Raw genomic sequence first — 23,717 nt, 5'->3', positions numbered from 1 at the left:
TTTTTCTATAAAATGACTTTATTCAATGTACTTAAGTAGATTTTTATCCAAAATTATAATAAAGGTTAATTTATAACTGTGTATATGTTTAATGTAACAACATTATTATTTACCAACTACAGCACCATAAATATTTAGCTACAAGAATGTTCACTGCAGATTTCTTTGTAATAGACAAACATTGAAAATGACTTAAATACCCAACAACGGGGTTAGGAATATCGTGTTACTATTTGGCAGCCATTAAAAATGTCATAGAAACACATTTGAAACAGAAAGGTGTATCTTATATTATGGATTGCAAAGAGCAATTTTTGTTAAATGAAAAATTTGTGAAAATGTCATAAAGCATATGCACCGAAAGGAGGTAACAGTGGTTATCTCAGAGTAGTAGAATTATAAGTGATTTTATCTTTTTGCTTCTTCGTATTCTGATTTTTCTATAACAACATATTACTTCTGTAATAATGGTAAAAATGCATGTCTATATCAAATAGAATTCAACAGGAGAGTCAAATAAAATGAATCCTTGCACAAATAGGAAATGTAGAAGGATGAAATCTATAATGGGTGATTTGACTGTTAGTTTGACTATTATTTACAGGCATGGGGAAAAAAAATCAAGAGAGACATTAGTGTCTACAACTGAGGAACTATTAATCCAATCCACAAGAAAAGCATCTGTTATAGAAAGAATGAGATATTCAGGGATGTTGGAGACACTGCTCTGAACACACTTCTGCACAGATTGCTGAGAAAGGTGGGGAGACAGTGGTGCAGAGGCCTGACACCCAGTGTTCTTCTGTCCTGTTTTCTTTTGCTGTCTCTCCCGTCCTTCCCTCCTCAGCCACAGCTTCTTTCTTAAATTCATCCACTGGCTAGAACCCTGGACTCAGGCTGAGAACTGGATTCTAAATACAGTTCTCCCACTAACTACCTGTTTGGGACAAACATTTCATCTCCCTGGAAGTTGGACTTTTTACAGATTCAATGACGGAATCTGTGAAAATGTCTGGATTAGAAGATTTCTAGGGTTTCTTCTGGTCTTGACAGTCTATGATTACACCATGATAAATGTTCTTTTCCCAAATACTTAAAACTTAAGACAGTTTCCTGTTTAAACTTCTAAAGACAAGGACAGCATCTACTTTCTATATTTGGGGCACGAACATCAAAACTAGTAAATTGGATGTTTTAGGGAGAATATCTTTACCCAAAAAATAAATAAATAAGCAAAAAAAACACCCAAAACAAAACCCCAAGCCAGCACGTATATGGAAATGGGAACCTGCAATATTCTTCTAGCCGCTGCCTTTTAATCGTCATAAAAATTTTCTTAAGCCACACTATGACAATGAGAAAAAGTTAGATAACTATTTTTCCTTATTTAGGCCAAAAGTCAGACTTAAAAATAATATGCTCTTAAAAAGAACATAGAGTATGCACAGTATACCTCCTTGAGGGCAGTAGCGCTCACACATGATTTTTCTTAGCGTTCCCTACACGAATTTGCTGGATCCCAGCACGTGGTAGGCACTCGCTAGGTAGTTATACATTAATGAATTAACATTTTTGAGAAACAGTAAATATAAAATGTGTTCCTTATTCAGTACAAACAGCATGTTCATTAGCAAAAGAAATTATCCTGATAATTTTATTTCTAGTTTGTTGATTAAGACGCAAAAAATATACTCCTGGTGTTAGTCGCTTCAATTTACTTTAGGTTTTAATTCATAACATGGTCAAATTTTAGCAAGTCTAGTAGTTTTCATAATAAATACCTCATACAGTTGCAAGCAGATGGCATCTATGAATCCAACTTGCATACTTGGGATTTTGTTTTTCTTCTCCCTGTTCATTAGGTCCTGAAAACACAGACACACACAGATCTGCATTTAAAGAACACAATGCAAGTTGGCTCTAAAAAGATGAATCACTGGGTTAGCTGAGGAAGGCTAGATACCTGCCTACCTGCCTTCTTACCACACTCAGGAAGGCCCTGGTCCTCTCTCCTGTGTTCGCCCCGGCTGTGACTTTCCCCACATGACCCCCAGAATTGATCACTGACCTAGAATCAACTGCTGACCTACAGTCAGGCACTAACCTAGAGTCCACTGCTGACATGTATTTGGAGAACACACGTGCTTTCAAACTGTCTACTGATGTGGAATCAAACACTCTCAGCTTTGTGGAAAAAGCCACTGAGGCCACAGTTGATTACAATTCAATTCACACAGAGAGCTTTTTGAGTGAAGATCATGCAGATGTCACTGCTGCTTATTCCCAGGAGCTCATGACTGGTGCAGCGGACAAGCCCAGCACCTCCATGGGGAGCAAAAAGTATGTGTCAGTGCTTGTTTAAAATGAAGCAAATTCTCCATTAGCTGCGACCATCACTCTGCTACCCACCATTTTCTGAGAAGATTCTGAGCTTCTGAACAAGCCCACTACTACATAATAGGAGACTGAATAACTGCAAAAGACTAATGAGACATAGGATGTACCCAGTGGAGGATAAAAAGCAGAGTGGAGGGCTTCCCTGGTGGCGCAGTGGTTGAGGGTCCGCCTGCTGATGCAGGGGACGTGGGTTTGTGCCCCGGTCTGGGAGGATCCCACATGCCGCGGAGCCGCTGGGCCTGTGCGTCCGGAGCCTGTGCTCCACGGCGGGGGAGGCCACGGCAGTGAGAGGCCCGTGTACCGCAAAAAAAAAAAAAAAAGGCAGAGTGGAAGGAATGGTACACAGACGGAGGAGGGGCATCTCGTAACCATGTCCCATTTAATGTGGGCTCAGTAAATGTTCATTTGAATTGAAAAAAAAGACTCTATGCTTCATTTCCAGGAAAAACCTCTCCAGTGGTTTAAGAAGAATCTTCTTGTATTGGAGATTCCCTACACTATACAAAAAGGCAGTATGTATCAAAAAATCTTTAAAATCTGTGTGCCCTGCAACACAGCAGTTCTGGAATTTATCCTAACAAGGTAATGAAAAATGGCCCACAGATGTTTAGCAACAAAGATGTTTATCAAAGTGCTGTTTGTAATAGTGAACTCTGCAAACACTGTACCAAAAAGTAAATTATGGTTACATCTATTTCATGTAACCATTATATATGATATATAAGACAGCATCCGTTAGAATGAAAAATGGCTTATGATATTTAAATGCAAAAAGTAAATTACAAAATATAGGTACAATATGATGACTTGTTATTTGCTTGTTTTCTGTAGCACACATGTATAATCTTCTAGTAAGAAAAGTTTTTAAAAATAATGAGAAATTCTGTTCCTAAGATCTCATAGAAGCCTAAAAAGAGTCTACAATAAAAAATGTATATGAGTAATTCCTACCAGCAAGGTCTCATACTTACAGCAGGCTCTATGTTGAGTTCTTTTCTCTCTCTGTCTCCTTGGTCAAAAAATTCAGTGGCAACAAGTTCTGCTATCTGAAATCAATAACAGACTAAGTTTGGGTAAATAAAAGCATATTACTCTGTAAAACAGAGACTTTAAATGAAGATAAAATCTATCAAAGCTGTAGCTTTCAACCACATCAGTAAAATTAGAATAAAGCAGTAACAACTAATAGAAATTTTATTTGTTTTAATGTGTACCTAATCACAAAGGCTGGAGTTTGTAATCTTCTATAATTACACAGAAAAAAGCAACATTATTTCAACTTCATCAATCAGTGGAAAAGAAGTACCGTGTGCCCATCTGTATGCATGATCAACGATATATTTATTAAGCATCTGTTGTATGAGGTGCTGTGTAAAACACAGTATCAAACAGGTCCGTATACTGAGACTGATTGATATGCCTTTTAGGTTTCTTTTAATCTACCAGTTCCTCCTCTTCTCCTTTTAGAAATATTCCTTATAATTTTGGTTGTTGTTGAATAAACTGGGTTGTTAATCCTGCAGTATTCCACTGTCTGGATTTTGTTGATTGTGTTCGCATGATGAAATTTAATGTTTCTCTGTACCCTGTATTTCCATACACCAGTAATGAGATCTAGACACTTGATTAGATTGAGACTTGAATTTTTCTTTTTTTTTTGCCATGACTGTTTCACAGGCAGTGCCCTGTACTTCTCTCAAGGGCTGTATAATGCCTGGTTGCTTCTCTTTGTGAGATTAACAACCCTTCATGATCTTTGTCTAGATTCACTAATTAAGAGGCTGCAAAAAGGTAATATGCAAAGCAATCATTCCTTTTTCCTTTATAGCTGAAATAAAATAAAGTTCCTCATATCAATTATTTAGTTACCCTAAAGCAGCAGTCCCCAACCTTTTTGGCACCAGGGACCAGCTTCGTGGAAGACAATTTTCCCACGGACCAGGGTCGGGGGGGATAGTTTTGGGATGATTCAAGCACATTATATTTATTGTGCACTTTATTTCTATTATTATTACATTGTAATATATAATGAAATAATTGTACAACTCACCATAATGCAGAATCAGTGGGAGCCCTGAGCTTGTTTTCACTTGTCACTCACTGATAGGGTTCTGATATGAGTCTGCAAGCAACTGATTTATTATGGTCTCTGTGCAGTCAAACCTCTGTGCTAGTGATAATCTGTATTTGCAGCCACTCCCCAGCGCTAGCATCACCTCAGCTCCACCTCAGATTATCAGGCATTAGATTCTCATACGGAGCATGCAACTTAGATCCCTCACATGCGCAGAGCATAGTAGGGTTCGCACTCTTATGAGAATCTAATGTCACCACTGATCTGACAGGAGGCAGAGCTCAGGCAGTAATGGGAGTGATGGGGAGCGGCTGTAAATACAGATGAAGCTTCACTCGCTCACCCGCCGCTCACCTCCTGCTGTGAGGCCCGGTTCCTAACAAGCCATGGACCAGTACCAGTCCTTGGCCCGAGGGTTGGGGACCCCTGCCCTAAAGTACAATTTGTATAAGTAAAGCACGAGAAATACTTGATTTTCTCTACTTTAGTTACTATTAAAAAAAAAATAACTTGGTTCTCAAGCATCCACCAAAGATGGCTATGGAAGGTTTTGTTTTATTGTTTTTATTATTATTTTGAACTCTTGGATTTAAACATTATAATGTATTTCAATCCTCACTGACACTCAGACGTTGTTCCATTTTGGCCAGTTGAGAGCATATTAAGTTAGCTTCTTTGTTCTTTTGACATGGCTTCATCAGTCTTTGATAGCATCCTTGCTTTCTGCTATAACAAGATGTTCTAGGCTCATCTTGTACATTGCCTGCTTTGGAACCACAATCAGCCATTTCATTGTGGAGGCCTAATTCCTTTAAAATGAAGTATTTGGAGACCTCAATCTGGGCACTAGGTTCATTCATTACTACCAGGGTGATCATTATTTTTTAAGCCCTTTTAATGGATGGAGCTAAGATACAACGTAAGTTCATACAGTATTTCCTATTCAAATTCAGAACTATGGGATTTCTGCAAAACCTTATCCACCTTAGATCTTTATCTTTCTACTCATGCTGAAAATCCTACTTCTCAACAATACCAATATAATTTTTCATTTGCTTTTATCCCACATCACCCACAATGATGACTGAATATCTATACAAAATTACCACTAATATGATTAAAAACAGTTTTAAAGGTTTCTTTTTTTGGAGTTCTTTTTGTTCTCAGTGTACATCTCACCAGAGTTATATGGTCAAATTACTGTTTTAATGTCACTTGGAATAAAACAGTCCCTCTCAGTGTGTTTCTGCAACCAAAATCATTTTGTTTCATTTTACTTTCAAGGTTAAGTGATTTTTTAAAAATTCAATTTATTTTATAACTATAAGAGCAATTTACATGGTTCTAAATTAAATCTACAAAACAAGTACATGCAAGCAACTCTAGCTTATATCTCTGTTCCCTCTATCTTATTCCCTCCTTCCCCTGAGGGAAAAAATTAACTTTTTTGTGATTAATCCTTCTGTTTTTTTAAAATATAAGCAAATATGTACATATATTATTTCATCTCCTTCTCAGATAAATGGTAGGATACCATACCAATTTTTTTCTGCCTTGCTTTTTTTTTTTTTTTACTTATAATATATCTTTGTAATCACTCCCTAGTAGTATATAGAGAATTCTCATTTCTTTTTGCTGTTGCAAAGGATTCATCATGTAAATGTACTACAGTTTATTCAATCAGTAACCTATTAATGAACATTTGGGTTACTTCCAGTGTTTGCTATTACAAATAGCACTAAAATGAATAGGCCTGTGTAAATGTCTTTTTATATTCTTGCCAGTACATTTTTGGGATAACATTCTTAGGAGTAATGGTAAATGAATTTGTGTATTCATATACTTCCAAAGGGTTATAGTATTTTGCATTCCTTTTTTTCCCACAGCTTCCCCAACAGAGTATGTTGTGAAACCTTTGGGTGTTTGCCAATTGGACAATTGAGAAATGGTGTCTCAGTGCTTTTTTTAAATGAAGTAGAATTTACATACTGTGAATTGCATAGACCATGGGTATACAGTTCAGTATATTAATAAATGCATGTAACTAGGTAACACACACCCCATCCAAGAAACAGAATATTTCTGTCACCCAGAAGGTGCCCTCAGGCCCTTGCACAGTGAATCCCTGCACCTTCTTCCCTCCCTCCCCAGCCAACCACTATCCTATCAATTACTTTTGCCTCTTCCAGAACACCACATAAATGACATAACAGTATTCTTTTGTATCTGGCTTCTTTTGCTCAGTTTACTGTTGATGAGACTAATCCATGTAGTTGCCTGTATCAGTTTCAGTTTCTTTTCACTGTTGAGCAGTACTCCACTGTGTGAAGGAGTAGTGTATTACAATACATTTATCCACGCTCCTGTTGAGAGACTTTTGGATTGTTTCTAGTTTCTGACTATTAGGAGTAACGCTGTTATTGTAATGAGATTCTGTACAAGTTCTTTTGTGTCAGTGTAGTTTTTGATTGTTTGTTTTTTTGTTTTGTTTCATTTTTTTAAGGCCACACCACGTGGCATGCAGGATCTTAGTTCCCTGACCAGGGATCGAACCCCTGCCCCCAGCAGTGGAAGCACGGAATCTTAACCACTGGACTGCCAGGGAAGTTCCATGTGTCAGTGTAGTTTTAACTTGCATCTTTCCTTAAGATTGAGGTTCTGAGAACCTTTTCAAATGAGTAAGAGCCATTCACATTTCTTTTTCTATCAACTTTTTGTTCAAATCTTTGGCCCATTTTCCGGTAGGGTTGTTGGCCTTTTTCTTCTCTATTTTTAAGAAGTTCTTTAATATTAGGGATATTAACTATCTATCAGATAAAAGTTGCAAATATTTTTACCTGTTTTTCATTGTCTTTCTTTGCTTATAGTGTCTTTGCCATGCAAAAAATTTTCTTAATTTTTTAATTTTCTTGTAATCAAATTTGTCAGTCTTTTACTTTATTGATTCTGCATGTTGAGCCATGGTTAGGAAACTTTTCTCACTCCTTGTTTATAAAAGAATCCATACACGTTTTTATTTAGTACTTGCATGGTTTAATTCTCTGCACTGAACTCTATGCCCCATTTGGAAGTATGCAGAATAGATCCAATTTCGTCTTTTGCCATCTGGCTATGGAAGATGGGAAAATCATCCTAACCTTATTTAGTAAAGTCTATTTTCCCCCCAGTTATTTGAAATGCTATCTTTATTATATATTAAACGTTCTATGCAATTCTAAATGTTCTATTATGTTCCACTGGTCTGACACCAATACCAAACTGTTTTAATTATAGAGGCTTTATAGTGTTGCTTTTTATGTCTGGACCCCAACTTCACTGCTGTACTTTTTCAGGGTTTCATTCAGAAAAAAGAAAGAGTAAATGAAAAGACAAATTGTTCCCTCTTCCATTCTCTTTCCAATTTGGAAATGGGCATATAGTCTTATTTATTATGGAGCAGGAAGGTCTATAAAGACATTTCTTGAGTGCTTGTGGCATGTCAGCTTTGGCACATTGGACAGTGCATTCCTGATACTGTTTTCTCAGCATTTGTTTCATGAGATGAGCCTGTCATTACTGGGCTCCATGACTATGCAGCCCAGAGCTGTGACCAACAGCAGTGGTCAATAATCTCAGGTAGTACATTTAGGATTCAAGATGTAATCTCAAAAAATAAAACTACAACATACACATCATTGCATATATACCCACCCCTTCTTTTAGCTTAGGGCCTTTATCGCCACTGCAAAATGTTACAGCACTTACTTATTTAGAGAGAGGATGTATTTCTAGCCTCCTAGCCACAGGCCCTGATCAGATCCTTCCTGACATCTTATATCAACACGTTCTATACTTCTAAGCACCAGAAGTGTTTAAGTTCTACTTGTTAATGCCTATTTAGAGTTGAGGTATAGCCTAATATGCTAACCGTAAGAAAATTAAGTTTGCTTCTTCTAAACTTTAATATTATTAAAGGGATGTGTTAAAAAAAAATCCCCAACTAAGCCAGCAGTAGTATTGGAATTAAGCTTTATCAACAGCTAGGTTTTGCTGTGTTAATATAGATGCTTTCTTTCTTAATATATCTTACAAATATTATTAAGTGCTAATGAGTCCTCTAAAAAAGAAAACCTGTTTATGTCCAATTATCTGCTTTTAATACTACTTAAAATTTAGATAAAAAGTTCCCCAAATACTTCAAAAACTACATTTCAGAGCAAAGATTTTTCTTATTTTGACTTTTTAATTCTTACTTTTATCATCACTAAGCAACATACCCGTTGTTGGATAGGCCAGGGTTTTGTAATTGCAGAAAGATCACAAGCTGTCATCAGCATCGCTCTGTTAAGGGAAAAGAAGCCCAATACTCCTGTTTACTTTTATGTGAATATAAACCCTAGTAAATAGTTACTAATAAAAAAGTTAAATTAAAACCCTCTAAACTATGAGGATGGCAGTTTATAGACTAGAGAAACAGAAATAGAATTTACATAGAAGCAGGGCTGATACAGTGATATCACAGTGTCATTGTTTTGGTTACCCAGTGAACTACTGGAATTTGCCTTCACACTGCCTCATTTATCTCCAGATTAGCAGCAGGAGAGAAGTTATTAACCTTTGAGCAAAAACTTGCCTGCTATTATTATTTTTTTTACTTTGGTCTTCCAATCTCAGTGACAGTATGATGAAAACACACTGATTACTAATAATTAACCATTAAAGGATAACTTCAGCTGTCCTACTGATAAAAGTTCCATGACAGCAAGAACTATGGTGGGTCATCCTGATTCACTGAACACATGTAGTGACTCCTATGTGAAAAGCCTTTGAATTACTGAACAGTATCTGCTGGAGAAAAGAGGGAAATGAAAGGATGATGCTGGTTATTCCTTCGCTTGTTAGAGAAGTTGAAAACCATAGTGGAGTCTGGAGTCTGTGACAAGGTGCTCTACAACTCAATACTATATAAAACTACTGTATGAAAATAGTTCTCTCTTTAGTGCAGTGTTTTCCCACGTCAGGTCCAAATATCTGCCATCTAATCCTTTTAATTTGTTTGAAGACATAGGCAAAAAGGCCATCACTGTCATATAGAAGCACTCAAGGTAAAGGACTGTATCACTTGTCCCTCTAGGGAAACCCAACCCAAAAGTTCTCCCTAACCATATTAGGCCACAAAGAAAACAGTTTTCTGCCTCTAATTCTATCTCTTATACCAACTCCCTCGCAAGTAATGAGTGCACCAGAGAAAATCTTTAATCATGAAGGATTTCAATAATACTTGCCAATAACAAACTGCCTCCCCCAAAGAAGACTATGCACCTGTGTGAGCTTAACTACAATCTGGACTGTGAAGAGTGGAAGAGGCAACGCAAGCACTAGATGTCCTGAGTGCTTGTCTGCCGAGAGGTCAGAAGTTAGGAGAGTGGAGCAGTGAAAACTGTGGCACAGTCTTGGAATTGTGGTCAGATTCCGCTTTTGTCATTGAGAAAAACTTCACGAATCACAGTAGCGTGTCTGTACTTTTCTAAGGCACTGTTCTAAAAACACATTGAGACTCTTAGGTGAAGTATGACTAGAGAGAACAGACAGCTGGGCATTTGTATGTTTCCTTATAATTTGCATCTTTGTTTGCATGTGAAGTAATACCAATCTATTTAAAGAAATGTTGGTTATAAAATTGTAATACAGCACTATCCTTAGTATTACTACCTCTGTCTTTTCTTTATTATTGACACTTAGCTCTTTTTTATTGATCCAGTTCTTGTCATGACAAAGGCAGTGATAGTAATAGCAAAGGATGGGAGGGAGGGACAGAGGAACAGGTGAGGAAAAACAGAAACCCTTAAGTTCTGACAGTGCTACTCTGCTATCACGTAAGAGAAGTAAACACTTCACAGCCATGTTCCCGCTCCTGCATTCTTTAGGATGCTATTTTCAGGTCTTCAATTCCAAAGAATTGTGAGTATGAACAAGGGAACTCTATATAGCCTGGTACTGATACTCTACCACATTTTAAAGGTCCTTCTAGGACAAAAGTGATTCATTCACTTGAATTTGCAAATGCATTTCTTTTCAAGTAAATATTCATTTCTGTACAACACTCAAGAATTCTGACAGCCTCTAAGATCATCACATTGTAACAAATAATTGCAATAAAATTAATTAGTTAGCAAAACTTCAGCTTTAAGGGTAGTAATCCTACTTACAAAAACAATTCCTTTTGATGAGGATCTTCCAAGTTGAATTGATTTTTTCTTATAAGTTCAAAAAATTCTCCTCTCCTCCTTTAAAATAAAGAAAAATATTTCGTAGTTATGATGAGTCCCCCAGGCTCTTATCCCTTTGGTCTAGAAAGACTCATGGAGTAAAATTTTGGGGGAAAAAATCTCTAATGGTTTTTTCTCATCTTAGAATAAAAATTATCATTTAAAAATCTTAAATACCTTACCTTCTCTTCTACCATATTCTTTGGTTGAAACATTAAATCTCACCTCGTTTTTAACTACGAATCACAAATAATGGAAATTTCAATTCTTGAACATGATTTTAAGAAAATGAACCAATATGAGTTAAAAGTCTGATGCCAAGAATGATTTAAGAAATTTTGCGTATGGCATAATAAGATCTATATGCTTTCAGTTTAACTTCTTATACCTCATTCACATATATTATGGTATAGGGTAAAAAATGTTCATAATAATTACTCTTTCACTAAAAAGTTGTGAAGTCCTTCTGAAGCAAAGAATGACCAAGTAAAGTATAAACTAATATTCATTCACTGTATAGTGAATACCTCTATGTGCTCAACATTGTTAGGCGTCTTGGGAAATTATTAGACATGAGTTCCTTTCAGTGTTTAAAATCTAGTCAAAGACACAAACGTAAGAGAAACTTACATAACAAAACTGCCCGTCTGTGAATAAGTACCAAAAATGAAAAGAGGTTTCAAAAGGGTTCAGAGGGGAGACCCTTGTGGGTCTCCACAAGGGTTGGGAAGCCTTTGTGGTTACAGGTATTTTTCAAATTCTTGGTAATTTGATAGTCTTTATTCTGCAATCATTTTGAATACACTGAAATTTACTATATTTTCTTTTACCCTAATTAACTTTAAAGTGCTCCAAAATCCAAGGAAACAGACTCTTTTAGATGTAGTTACTTTCAGATGCACAGCAGTGGATATCTGGTATATGGTTTTGTGTGTTTCTTCTGTTTGTTTTTACTTCTCAAAAGAGTGGCTAAAACCATAATGCACATCCTTGTACAGAGGGAGAGAGGCCTGTGTTCCTGGGAAATCCCTTGAGTGTGACTGCCGGACTCCCCTCACTCCCAAACTTGCAGCAAAGACCTCAGTCTCTGTGTGGGAAACGAATGCTTGCCCAAAGGCAGCAACATCTTTCCTTGCTTTTAGGAAGGCAGTTTAATGATGCAAACATACCTACATCCCTAATACACTCTAATGCATACTTTAATTTTTGAATCATTAATTTCATTAAAGTTCTGCATTAATATCCTTCTTTTGCCAAAATCCAATAAAAAGAAACAAAATTTACTTGTCTGGCACTCAGCTCCTTTTCCAGCCCATGTAAGCTTGGATGACAGTATAAAGGAATTGTGAAATGGTCAGAAGTTGGGGGAGAGAAGGAAAGGAGGAAAAGCAAATGGCCTACATAATCTTTAGGTTGGCCAACCCAGCTTGGAATGACCTTGAGATGGTTATTTGCTTTGCACATTATTTCAGAGACAAACATCAGAAATAACTCTGTATTCTGTAATTTCTATAGCATTAAGTAAGCAGAAGAAGTAGACTTTTCTGGCTTCCTTTGAGAAACTGCTCCATAGTTTGGTAGACAGCTTTGCCAGGACATTTGTCCTTATAATCTAAAAATACCCCAGTGTGGATTTTTAAAGTTTGAAACAATACAAACACATCCAAGACCTATTTATCAACATATTTCTTAAAACTTACTTAATGTACAGTGCTAGGTCTGTAGCTAAAATAGCTTGCTTGATTATTTTCAGTGTGGTCTTATATTCTTCAATGGAGAGGCCACTGAGAATCTGATTGCCCTTTATAAAAAAAAAGAAAACCATCGTTAGCATTCCACCTGGAGAAGCTGCTGATAAGAACAAAATCTGAAAAAATAGTCACATCTCTTAAACACATGCCTAGTATTCTGAACTCAGGAAGATAGAAGACACCTGCTTACATAAAGTAAATACCGTGAAATAATGTTTCCTCTCTATGCACCCACCCTCATCGCCTTGTCATACAAGAAAAAACAGCTTCATGATGGTTCATGGGCCGAAGTATGCATGTTTCTCCAACTCTTCTACTCCTTAGGCTTTAGTCCAGGCCCCAAATCTAATAATTATATACCTTTTTCCTTTGGGCAGGGTAACTGCTATGATCTGAGAACAAGTAAAACTTTGAAAAATCAAAAACTGTATTAATAGATGTGAAGAACAGGGTGAGGAAATTGTAAACAATTGATTATTTTAAAAATCATTTCTCTATGGCTTCTGTAATAAATCCAATAACATTTCTGGTGCAGATTCATATAATTTTAATTTCATATTGAGAACAGTGTGTATTCCTCAGGAACATGCCAATACAGATGGGTAGAGGGTGTGAGCAATGATGTGCTTACTGGTGGTATAAAGAAAGCAAGAGTTGAAACATCTATAAGGAATATTTCAAAGGTGGCTAATCCATGTGCAAGTTATCTAAAGTTTTTGCTATGTAATCATTTTTTATTGCTTGCCTGTAATTTAAAGCACAGTGACTCTCTAATCTTGAACTAAGTAAAACATACCTTGGGTACCCAGAATATACTCAAAACAACATCTTTAAATTGAGTCAGATGTGCTTCCTAAACCTCAGGGCTGAGAAAAAAACCCAGAAGCTTAGAAATAGGGTCTGGAGGTAAAGGATTTGTTCTGAAGAAAGGAAACTGCTGAGCCAGGTTCAAACATTGGTTAGAGGATAACTGATGCTGAAATTGTGGTATATGTCTAATTAATGAATCTGTGATTACACAAGAAACATTATTTTTAAATATTAAGCCACTTTAGATTCTGGGCAAAACAAAACTATATTCTGATACTTTTATTTATTTTAAGACAAAACTATTTCAAGTGGAAAAGTAGAAATGTCTTTTGGTATTGTATTTTTATTTTCCCTTCCAAAAACAAAGGCTGTAAATTCTTGTGTATTGGTGCTTACAAAGACAGAATATAGATGGGCCTTATAATGTGAGGCCAGCCATATATACAACCAGATTCCTTTTATGTTAAGTAATAATATATTACATAAGTTTTATGTTATCTAATAACAGAGCTATGATAGGCATACTGTAAAATATGTTTTTTTTAAAAGGTTAGCATATTTTGTTTAAAACTAAATAGGATATTAAAATGAAGTTTGAGCTGAAGGGCAAAGACAGCAAATTCCAATGAAGGTACAGATGTTGCTGCTATAACTCGACACACACATTCCTGAGAAGTCTCAGTTCGGAAAAAACCCACACTAAAAATAACATGGTTTTTGGGAGAAACAGTGTTAGGGCAGACCACTCAAAGCCTATGTAACTTTATAACCAGAGCACAAACCAAATCAAGAACTGGCACCTCTGGAGGTAACTTGGACAGGCCAGGCTAGCAAGTCTGGGGGCTGCCTCTGAGGACATTAAAGAAGCACAGAAACAGCTGAGTGGAAATGGTGGTTTGTGGAAGCCCAGAAGCAGCACAGGGGGAACTGGATGGCGGAGACGGATGGTGGAGACAATGGGGCTGTACTAAAGGAGGTGCTGAAGGAAGAGCAACCTCCTTCCCGTGGGCCCAGAGCAGCCCAAGGCGAGGGAGAGCACCTCAGGGCTAAGTGCCCATTTTCAATATTTCTAAAACAGAACCGAAAGGGTTGCTCATGCAGGAGCCAAGCAGAGGGCTTCTTCCTTCCTTGCTGAAGGTCAAAATTCAACTCCCATAATTCTGGCACCTCACCCAAGAGAACTTGTTCATGAAACAGTACAACTTATACATTTTACTGACATCATTCCCCTACCTCCCAATCATACATCAACTAATTCACGTTAAACAGTCACATCTGTAGCAGTCTGTACTGGAGCATGTGCAGAATTTATAAGGAGGTGCCCAAACTGGCCACATAACTCTTATCCCTTCACCCGCACCAACAGGTGCGATTGCGTTCCCCTTCACTCAAGTAAGAGACAGTGGCTTGAAGTCATGGCGTATGCCTGCTGGAGTCTACTGGGTGGGGTGGGCTCCAGTACCCTTGTGTCTGATTCCTGTCTGGAAAATCTACAAGGCAAGACACAGGCTGGCTAGATGCTCTGATGCAGCAGTGAAGGAGAGGTTGCTACTGAACAGGACGGGCTGCCTTCTCTGAGTTTTGGAGGCATGGGGTTGGTTTAAGTCCTGTCCTGTTCAAGAGGACCACAAAGAAGGCAAAAGAACCTTAGCAGAAAGGAGCTGAAAGCCAACAATCAGAGTTCCAGGAGCTGAGGAAGGAGCCGTAAGGTGATAAACTGGACAGAGACGATCACTCATATTAAGGCGACGTCAGTGGAAAAGCCACACAGCTAAGGCGCTCGGCCAGGATCATGGAATTACTCGTAAGAAAAGAAGTAGGTTTAAACACCTACCAGGCACAAACAGGGGGACACTCATCACACTACCAGTCTCTTGTTTCTTATTCTCCAAGTCTGGGGGAGTAGGAAGGGACATGGGGGTTTGGGGGTGAGGAAGGAGTCAGAAGAAACATAAGGGAGGGATGAAAGGAGCCAACCAGGGTGGGAAGAGAGAACCTGAAACTAAATCAAGCCCCACATCTGGACTACTACATAGGGCTGCACATTTTGGTTTCTAAATTGAGAACTGTATGCTATATTTTAGGACCTGAAGTAGTAACTAGAGGGTAAAACTTATCAAAGAGTGACCACAAAAGTCATGGGCTGCCTGTGTTTTCTGGGGCTCAGGGAGGAACTAGTGCCACTGGGCAAATGTAAAGAGATGGAGGTAAAATTGCTTTAAAATTATATACCATGCGTTTGTGCTTGTTCAACGTAATTGTCTACAACTTTCACTGTTTTCTTATTATAAAGGTAATACACGCATACAATGGGTAATGTGAATAATGAACAACAAATCAAAACCAGAAAATAAAAAAAGTATTAATAGTTTAACTAGACAAAGCCGTTGCGAACATTTTGGCATATATCATTTTAACCTTATTTTCCTTAACATAAATATGACTAGAGTAACATACTATATGCTTTCTTACATTGATAAATATTCATTTAGCCAAATTGTTGAATAGCTTTATTCCTTAATGAAAATGTTTATTAGTGGTCAAAAGTTTACATAAAAAGAGGAAAAGGTACTGCCTTATGAAAGAAAACCTTTGAGAGTAGTATAAACCACTTCATTTGACAAAAACAAAAACAAAAACAGAACTGAGAGCCATAAAATACCAGTTTTGTTTGTTTCTAATTTGGAATAACCAAATGGAGGTGAGTAACCAGTTTTCCCTTTTCAGGCAACATTTAGACAGTTTTGGTTTCTAGAGAAGTGAGGCTGCGAAGATCTCAAATGTTTTGGCTTTGCCTTTCTTACCCAAAAAGGAATAAAGCATGCTCAAGAATTTATGTTCCTGGGAATAAATCCAAAACTTAAAAATAAAACTGAATTTATAAAGCGCTCTGTTAAAATTCTACAACCATAAATTAGGTACTTACAGGACTATTAAGGATCATCAGGCACTGGTCAAAATGATGATGCTCCATGATTGAATGGCAGTAGAGCTGAGCAAGTGGGTGTTCACTTCTGGGTTTGTTGAAGAAAGTTTAAAAAAATTATCAGTTTCCCCAGTATATCAGTTATCAATTTCTTCTTATTATTGGTTAACTGAAAAAGAGGCTACTTCACAAAAATTAATCCAGCTAACAATTTTCTCTCCTTTTGCTAAGAAGAGTGAGGGAATCTCTGGGAAATACATATAAAGAGTCAAATTGTTTTCAAATACCAATGTTAACTGATGCCGGTTCAAAGTATGAACAATTTGATTGGTTTTAATATTTATTAAAATAGTAGAAGGAATAAGGACAAAGGATTACTTTCTCTACACACGAAAAAAATCTCTGAAATAGCTGTGCCAATAATAGTTTTCAATTTCAAAAGTGCAATTAATTTAAAATCTGAAATAAATTTCCATGCAAGCCTTTCTTCTGAAATAAGGCTGAAGGTCAGCGTCCCTATGTGTGCCTGTATATAAGAAAAGAGTCAACTGAGATGGAATTAGCTGAGGTGTGAGTGATGAGAGGCAAGGAAATGGGGGACAGTGGGTGCACATCCCCTTCTGGAGGAAGGAAGGAGACAGCTGAGTCAGAAAAAGTTCCCAACGTGGGATCCAGGTTATTTCAATGCAGGACATCCTGGCGGTGCTCTAAAATGAACTTGGGGAAAATGGTAAAGACCGTTTGGCTGAGTGAAGTGAGGGGAGGAATATTATAGTCAATTCATTATATGTAACAGAGTCACAAATTAAGTTCTAAAGCATGACAAGCAGAGCCCACCTATTTCTCATGACCCTTCACATGTGAACATAAAGCACCATTTGCACTCTTTGTTCTTTAAAAGGAAGACAGAAAGTTATAGCTCTTGAAAGTCTCTGTTTCTTGAATTAATAGGACAGGGGTTTATGAATTGTAAAGCACGATTCAAGTGTTAGATAATACAATTGATTTGTTATTCCTCTGTACTAGTACATGAATCATTATTTTACTTTGCACTTAATTTGCTGAAGACAGAGAACCTACCCAAGACAAGAAATGTAACACAGGAAAAAATGAGTTGGAGTGAGAGAAGCTTAAGGGAAAACAAAAACAGTAAAACGAAAATAAAGGTAAGAGAATGGGTGATCTCATCTACTAGTGTTTAACCCACCACGGATATTGCTGACTTCCAAACTGCCATGTTTTGTTGTTGTAACCTTTCCCAAGTGAACTCCTGCCTTGTCTTCTTTGTTCCTTCCGTATTTAGTGAGTTGTACCATGGGTCAGATACTGTGCTTATCACTGGACAGTGGGAAGGCAATGGATGGACTAAAATGAGCAGATTTGTAAGAAAAGATAAATTTGCTGGAACCAAGACCGGAGATGCATGGAGACTACGGGGATTTAGTTAGGAGACTAGTGGGAAACTAGTAACCCAGGTAAGAGACAGCCTGGGTTAGAGTGGTGGAATCCCAAATAAAAAGAGCTGCTTAGGAGGTAGATTAGTTAGGAGTTGGCAATGAATCCTGATGTTGGGAGCTAGTGGGGATGCGGGAGATGAAGGGGGAAAGTATGGAGGCTAAGCTTCTGCTTTGTCATTTCTGACATAGGAAAAAAGGGAGAAGATGATTAGAGATGGGGGATGAAGGAGGGGAAGGTGGACTAGTTGAGTGTTGGATCTATTAATTTTAAGGTGCCTGAGGTACAACCAAATGGGTATAACGGTCTGAACTCGGGTCTGGGCTGGAGAGAGAGATGTGGATCACATCAACATGCTTGGAAATCCAAGCCACAGGAGTGGATGAGGTGCTCCAGGGAGATGGCCCGGGATAAGAGAGGGCCTAGCATAAACAGAATCGATGATCTCCCTCCAAATCCTGCCTGTATTCTATAGTCTCTATTTTGGCAATAGCATTTTCTCATCACTCAGACCGGATAAGCTCAAGTCAACTTCAGTACAGCTACCGCCTTCCTCATTCCCTTCACTTAGAAAAGGAAAAGCTTCTAGAGTATCTGTTATTGTCGTTTATACGAGGAATCCAAGCACATCCAGTATTAGCTTAGTATCAGTTTTATTCTGCTAGGTGTTTATAAGTCTGTTACCCGTTATCCTGTATTCCTTTTGAGTCTGTTATCATTAGGGAAAACGAATCTACCAGTCACTATTTACTGAGAGCCTATGCCATGTCCAGCACTGTGCTAAGTAGTCTACATTTAATTTTTACAATAGTCCTCTGTAGGACACTTCAGCTCACCACATCAGAATCTTCGGTCCCACCTCATACTGCAGCCATTGATGTAGTGTCCAGCTTCACGCCTGCTCTAACAAACTGCACGAGGAGCCCGTCAGAAGGCGCCTGCCCTGGCCCGCCGAGAATACCTCTCACTTCCGCCCACAGGAGGGCTCTCTGCACTCACACTCACTCAGCCTGGAGCGTGTGGAGTTAAGGCCTCTGGAGGTCCCCTGTGACCAGTGGGGTATGGCAGCCTGTGGAGCTGCCCCTCCCCCTGCAGTCTCTGTCCTTTTGCGAACAGTTCTGGGTCTCATGTCGTAAGACTTCTCAAAAGTGCCTGGTGGGACTGAGCACCAGCTGCCTGCATGGGTGGACAGCTGGATACCTCGTCCTTCTCCTGGCTTTCCCTTCTCTGTTTCCCACTCCCAGGCCTGCATTCCTGCTCCCTGGGATCGCACGCGCTAATAAGCTATGTGCACGCCAGCTTTTGTTTCAGGCTGTGCCTCCTGGGTGACCCAGGCTGAGACCTCTGAAACTGGCATTTTAGCATTTGTTTTTTAGATGACCAAAGGTACAGAGAGATTATCTAACTTGTTCAAGGTCAACAGAAAAGGCAGAGCCGGGATTCACACGCATCCTTTTCACTGCATCACACTGGCTTGTGACCCACAGTGCTCTGCACACAGTATCCACTCACCAACCCAGTTAGAAGCTGGACTAGAAATGCGATTAGGTGGATATAACACAGACATGTTTAAAACTTCTAACGCACATTACATTTTTAGACGGTGCAGAAAGGACGGTTTCACATTAGAGAAAATTCTTGGCTTGTAAGATAGATGAATGCAAATTATGTGTTTGCCTTTACTTCTAAAAATATGGATTTATGAATCAATGAAAGGGTGACAAATTCCCCAAATTTCCCATTTACAAAGATATTCATGGAAACCGATGCATTCTATATCCTGCTACTTTTTACTCTTTCAAACACAAGGCTTCGTTGCCTCTTTATTTGAGGGTGTGTCACAAGGACCCATTAAACCACTCCTGCTGCTGGGTTATTCCCACACGTCAGTGAGCAGTCATGGGCTAGCACGCCCTCCCTGCATCTCCTCTTGTCCTGCAGTTGTTGGTCCATCTCTGAGAGTGGCATAAGGATGCCAATGCAGAAATCAAACCAATGTCTCAGGAGTACAGAATCTTAGAAATCAATAGAAAATGAAAGTTCTGTGAGAAAAACACAGCCACCCCAGCACAGTACTCCTTTTCACTGATTCTGACAACGGTCCTTAATCTGGCTTCTCATCCACATATATTGCTCTGGGCTCAAATCTTTTAGCTACACTTTGTGACCCATGTCAACCCATTTAATTCTTTTTTTTTTTGGTAATGTATTTATTTTTAAATTTGGCATTAAAAAATTTTTTTTAAATTTTTTGGCTGCATTGGGTCTTTGTTGCTGCACACGGGCTTTTCTCTAGTTGCAGTGAGTGGGGGGCTACTCTTTGTTGCTTCTCATTGCAGTGGCTTCTCGTTGCAGAGCACGGGCTTTAGGTGCACGGACTTCAGCAGTTGCAGCATGTGGGCTCAGTAGTTGTGGCTTAGTTGCTCCGCGGCATGTGGGATCTTCCTGGACCAGGGATCGAACCCATGTCCCCTGCATTGGCAGGCGGATTCCCAACCACTGCGCCACCAGGGAAGTCCCAACCCATTTAATTCTTAACTTCACAATTTCTATGCAAATCATCACTATTGCCTTCTATGAGTCAGGGGTTATTTTATGTTCCTATTCTCTGTGATCACAGATATTCAAGTTGATGATTCATTTGACCTTGTGACTCCAGTTCTTGGACCTTCTTGACTCTGCTGATTGCCCTTTTTTCACATCAACAATAGACAGTCCCTTCTTTGTTCCACAGCTCCTAGCTGCTACCAGGCATAGTCTCTTTGCCACTCCCTGTCCCTCCCTGGGGAAAAAAAAGCAAGATCTTCAACTCCCATCTGTCCTTAACAGTATCCCCCTGTGAAAATAGCTAAAACGTGTTGAGCATAGTCTGTGCCAGGTACTGTTCCAAGCACTTTACATCTACTTATACTCCTTAATCCTTATAAGAAACCCTGTGAGACAGGCACTGTCATTATTCTACTATACAGAGAAGGAAACATAGAGAGGGAGTTTAAATGACTTGCCCAAGGTCACAAGGTGAGAGGAGTCAGGATTCGAATTTGCACCATAACCATCACAGCTCCTGCGTGGTCGTCTAAGGACCAAATGAGCTCATGTACATAAGTGCTAGAAGGAGTTCCAAATGCCATGGGATAAGACCTATATTAAGTGTTAGCTTCTATTATTATTATTACTATTATTATTAGCGACTAACTGAACTTGCACTTTATTCATATTCAGATCTCTAGTCTCTCAAGCCCTCCGACCTTACCAAGGATGATCTCACTGGCTAAAATAGACTCTCCTCAGTGTGAACTTCACAAATTGTGATTCCTGTGCTGTCTTTACTGCTCTTTTAAGCCTCTAAGAGCGTGCTGACCCTGTTACCACCGTGCCTATTCACGACCTTAGCTCACTCCTGTTCCTCTGTCACAGAGCAGAGAGGACCATGGTACAGGACAAGTTCTTCCAGGACAACTATACATGATCTGATTGTCGGTACCAGGAAATTTTTTATTGATTTTGCTGAATCTCTAATCTTGAAAAAAACATTCATTTGGTCATTTTACCTCTTCTAACCTCCATACTGTGTATTACTTTCTCCTCATTGCCAAAAATCCTTTCCCCTCCATCCTCCCTCCCAAAGGACACCACACATGCATACACACTTCTCAGTTCTTCATTGTTGTCAATGGCACCATCATTGTTAATTTCTTGGACCCAGAGTCATGATTTTACCCCTTCATTCCTGCATATAACTAGCTGTTCAATATTTAAACAATTTTCTCCTTCAGTCTCTTCCTTTCTCTAGCTAATATGTGATGTTCACATACACCTGGCTTCCCCTACCTAACAGCTTTCTGGCTGGAACTCTGTGGTTCTAATTATTACCCATTTACCTTGTACCTTACTTACAGACTTTTCTTCCTAAACAATGTCTTCATTACCCACTGCAGCAATGGCTCCTTGTCTTTTCACTACACCGAATATAAAATGCACGGCTTGGTTTTCCAGCTCTCCCTCGGAAGGGTCTTCTAACTTCCACTTGTTCATCCTCTTACTTTCCATCCCTAGTCAGTGAGCCTTCTGACCAGTCAGACTAGCCATCATGTCTGTTCCATGAATATGCCCACTTCATGGTGTTCCTGGAGTACCTTCATGCTCTCCCCCTCCAAATCCTACACACTTCAGAGATCCGGCTGCAGTCTCACCTCCTCCATTAACAGTAAGGATGGGCTACACTGATCATCGTCAGTCTCCTCTACTGACCACTTATAGCCCACGTTATCAAACAACACAGGACTTACTAGATACTTTCTGGCATTAATCACCATTGTTTCATGAAACTGTGCAAATTCCTTGATAACAGAAGCCGAATTTTATACTTTTATAGCTCTCTTTCTGCCTAGCAAAGTACCAGGCCCCAGTAACTGCACATTATCTCTTTGCCTAAAATGTAGGATAATTTCACTATATTTATAAAACACCAATCCTGAATCTAACCAAATAAATGCATCTACAAGAGTCCTCTTATATTGACGGCAGGCCTAACGTGGGGAAATTTCTCTACATAAGCAGATGTCTGCACTTCAGCCATTTTGTTCCTATGACTGCCTATTTTTAAAAGAATAATTCAATAACTATCTGGAATCACTCTTGCCTCCATCCACCCATGTGGGAGAAGAAAGCACAAGAAGTGAACTCTTCTCTCAAATATTTCACTGGCGTACTTGAAGCGCTCTTCATAATGGCAATCTTCCTAAGCCAAGAAGGAATCAAAGAATCAGATAATGAATCAAAACACAGTTTCCTAAACAAGGAATATCTTACTTCAATTTAATTTTCTGAAAAGATGTTCAACAAGCACAAATGACAGAGTTCAGTTTCTAACTTTGCTACCATATGAGGGCTTTTTTGTCTTTTTGATATATTACTTTTATTTTTGTGTCTTACTGTTTTGGTCTTCTTTATAGAGTGTTTGAATATCTGATGAGGTCTGGACACAGTACACCTTTTTAGAAGTTAGTTCTTTATATGGAAATGTTTCTGATGCTCTTAGTCTCCAAAGAGTCCCCTGGTTAAGAAAATCTTACTGGAGGTATCACTCGTTTACCACTAGGGAAAGAAAAAAAAAAAGAAACATCCCTGGGAAATTCTTGGTTTCCTTTACTCAAACCACAAGGATGTAGGAAGAAATAAATATCTCTGAAACTCCTTTAATTTTTTTAAAAGTTATTATTACTTAGTGTAAGTCTGCTCTGCGGTGTATGTGAAAGCAAGATTGTGTGGTCTGACTTTTTCCCAGGACTTTTTTTTTTTCAAAGAGAGGATGACGTTTCTCCAGATGTTTTTCCGGGTAATTATTTTTAAATAAACAAAGGAAAAAATAGCTTAGTGGTTTTTTTCACTCCAAAGCAGGGCAGTATGGCAATCCATACACTAATAATCCATATCCTAATGATATGATGTTCAGTGCTGAGGCAGGAAGAGAAGGCAGCACCGCTGGCTCTTATCCTTAGGCAGTGCTTGACTCTGCGCTGTAAATCTTTTCACGTCGTTGTTTCCTTCCATAATTACTCCTGTGTCGATGTGAGGCTCAGGACCACAATCACATGACAAAGCACAGGGTACAAAGGACATGTCACCCAGTCAGTTCTCCAAAACATTAGACTTTAAAGAGGAGACAGCAAGCCTCTGATAGTCAGGCAAGAGCTTGCTATCTTTTTCCATCAAAGGTCAGCAGAGGACACGGTTGCTACATCGCTACAATTCTTTTTACATGAAGTTTTCCGTTTACTGTATTTAGATAAAGGGAATGTGATTAGAGAGCTTTCTGAAATTCCCTCAAGATATCAGACATGTGGAATTTCCTAGAGAGATCTATGCATTAGTTGAATCACTTGCATACCTTAAAAATGCTCTGTAGTAAGAGATTTCACCATTAAAACGTATGCCTTTCAACTAACTTGCTTCAAGAAAATAAAAATGTCACAGTGGCTCAAAAATCTGATGAAAAGTGATATCACCTTTATTATCTCATTTGTCATTGCAAATGTTACTTAAGCGTGGTTCAG

General features: G+C 38.6%; 1 protein-coding gene across 1 annotated transcript in view; it reads right to left on the bottom strand.

Moving 5' to 3' along the window:
• Nucleotides 1-23,717, bottom strand: part of PDE5A (phosphodiesterase 5A) — a 139,011-nt gene that overhangs the window by 4,869 nt on the left and 110,425 nt on the right. The window contains 6 exon segments of the mRNA XM_089911296.1: nucleotides 1,782-1,865; nucleotides 3,369-3,443; nucleotides 8,728-8,791; nucleotides 10,660-10,737; nucleotides 12,420-12,520; nucleotides 16,207-16,294. Coding sequence (XP_089767422.1) covers nucleotides 1,782-1,865; nucleotides 3,369-3,443; nucleotides 8,728-8,791; nucleotides 10,660-10,737; nucleotides 12,420-12,520; nucleotides 16,207-16,294 — 490 coding nt within the window.

Source organism: Delphinapterus leucas, chromosome 5 (genome assembly GCF_059928025.1).
Source record: "Delphinapterus leucas isolate spDelLeu-1000000601 "Yukka" chromosome 5, BTC_Dleu_Yukka2, whole genome shotgun sequence".
NCBI lineage: Eukaryota > Metazoa > Chordata > Mammalia > Artiodactyla > Monodontidae > Delphinapterus > Delphinapterus leucas.
This window is presented reverse-complemented; position numbering and strand designations above follow the sequence as displayed.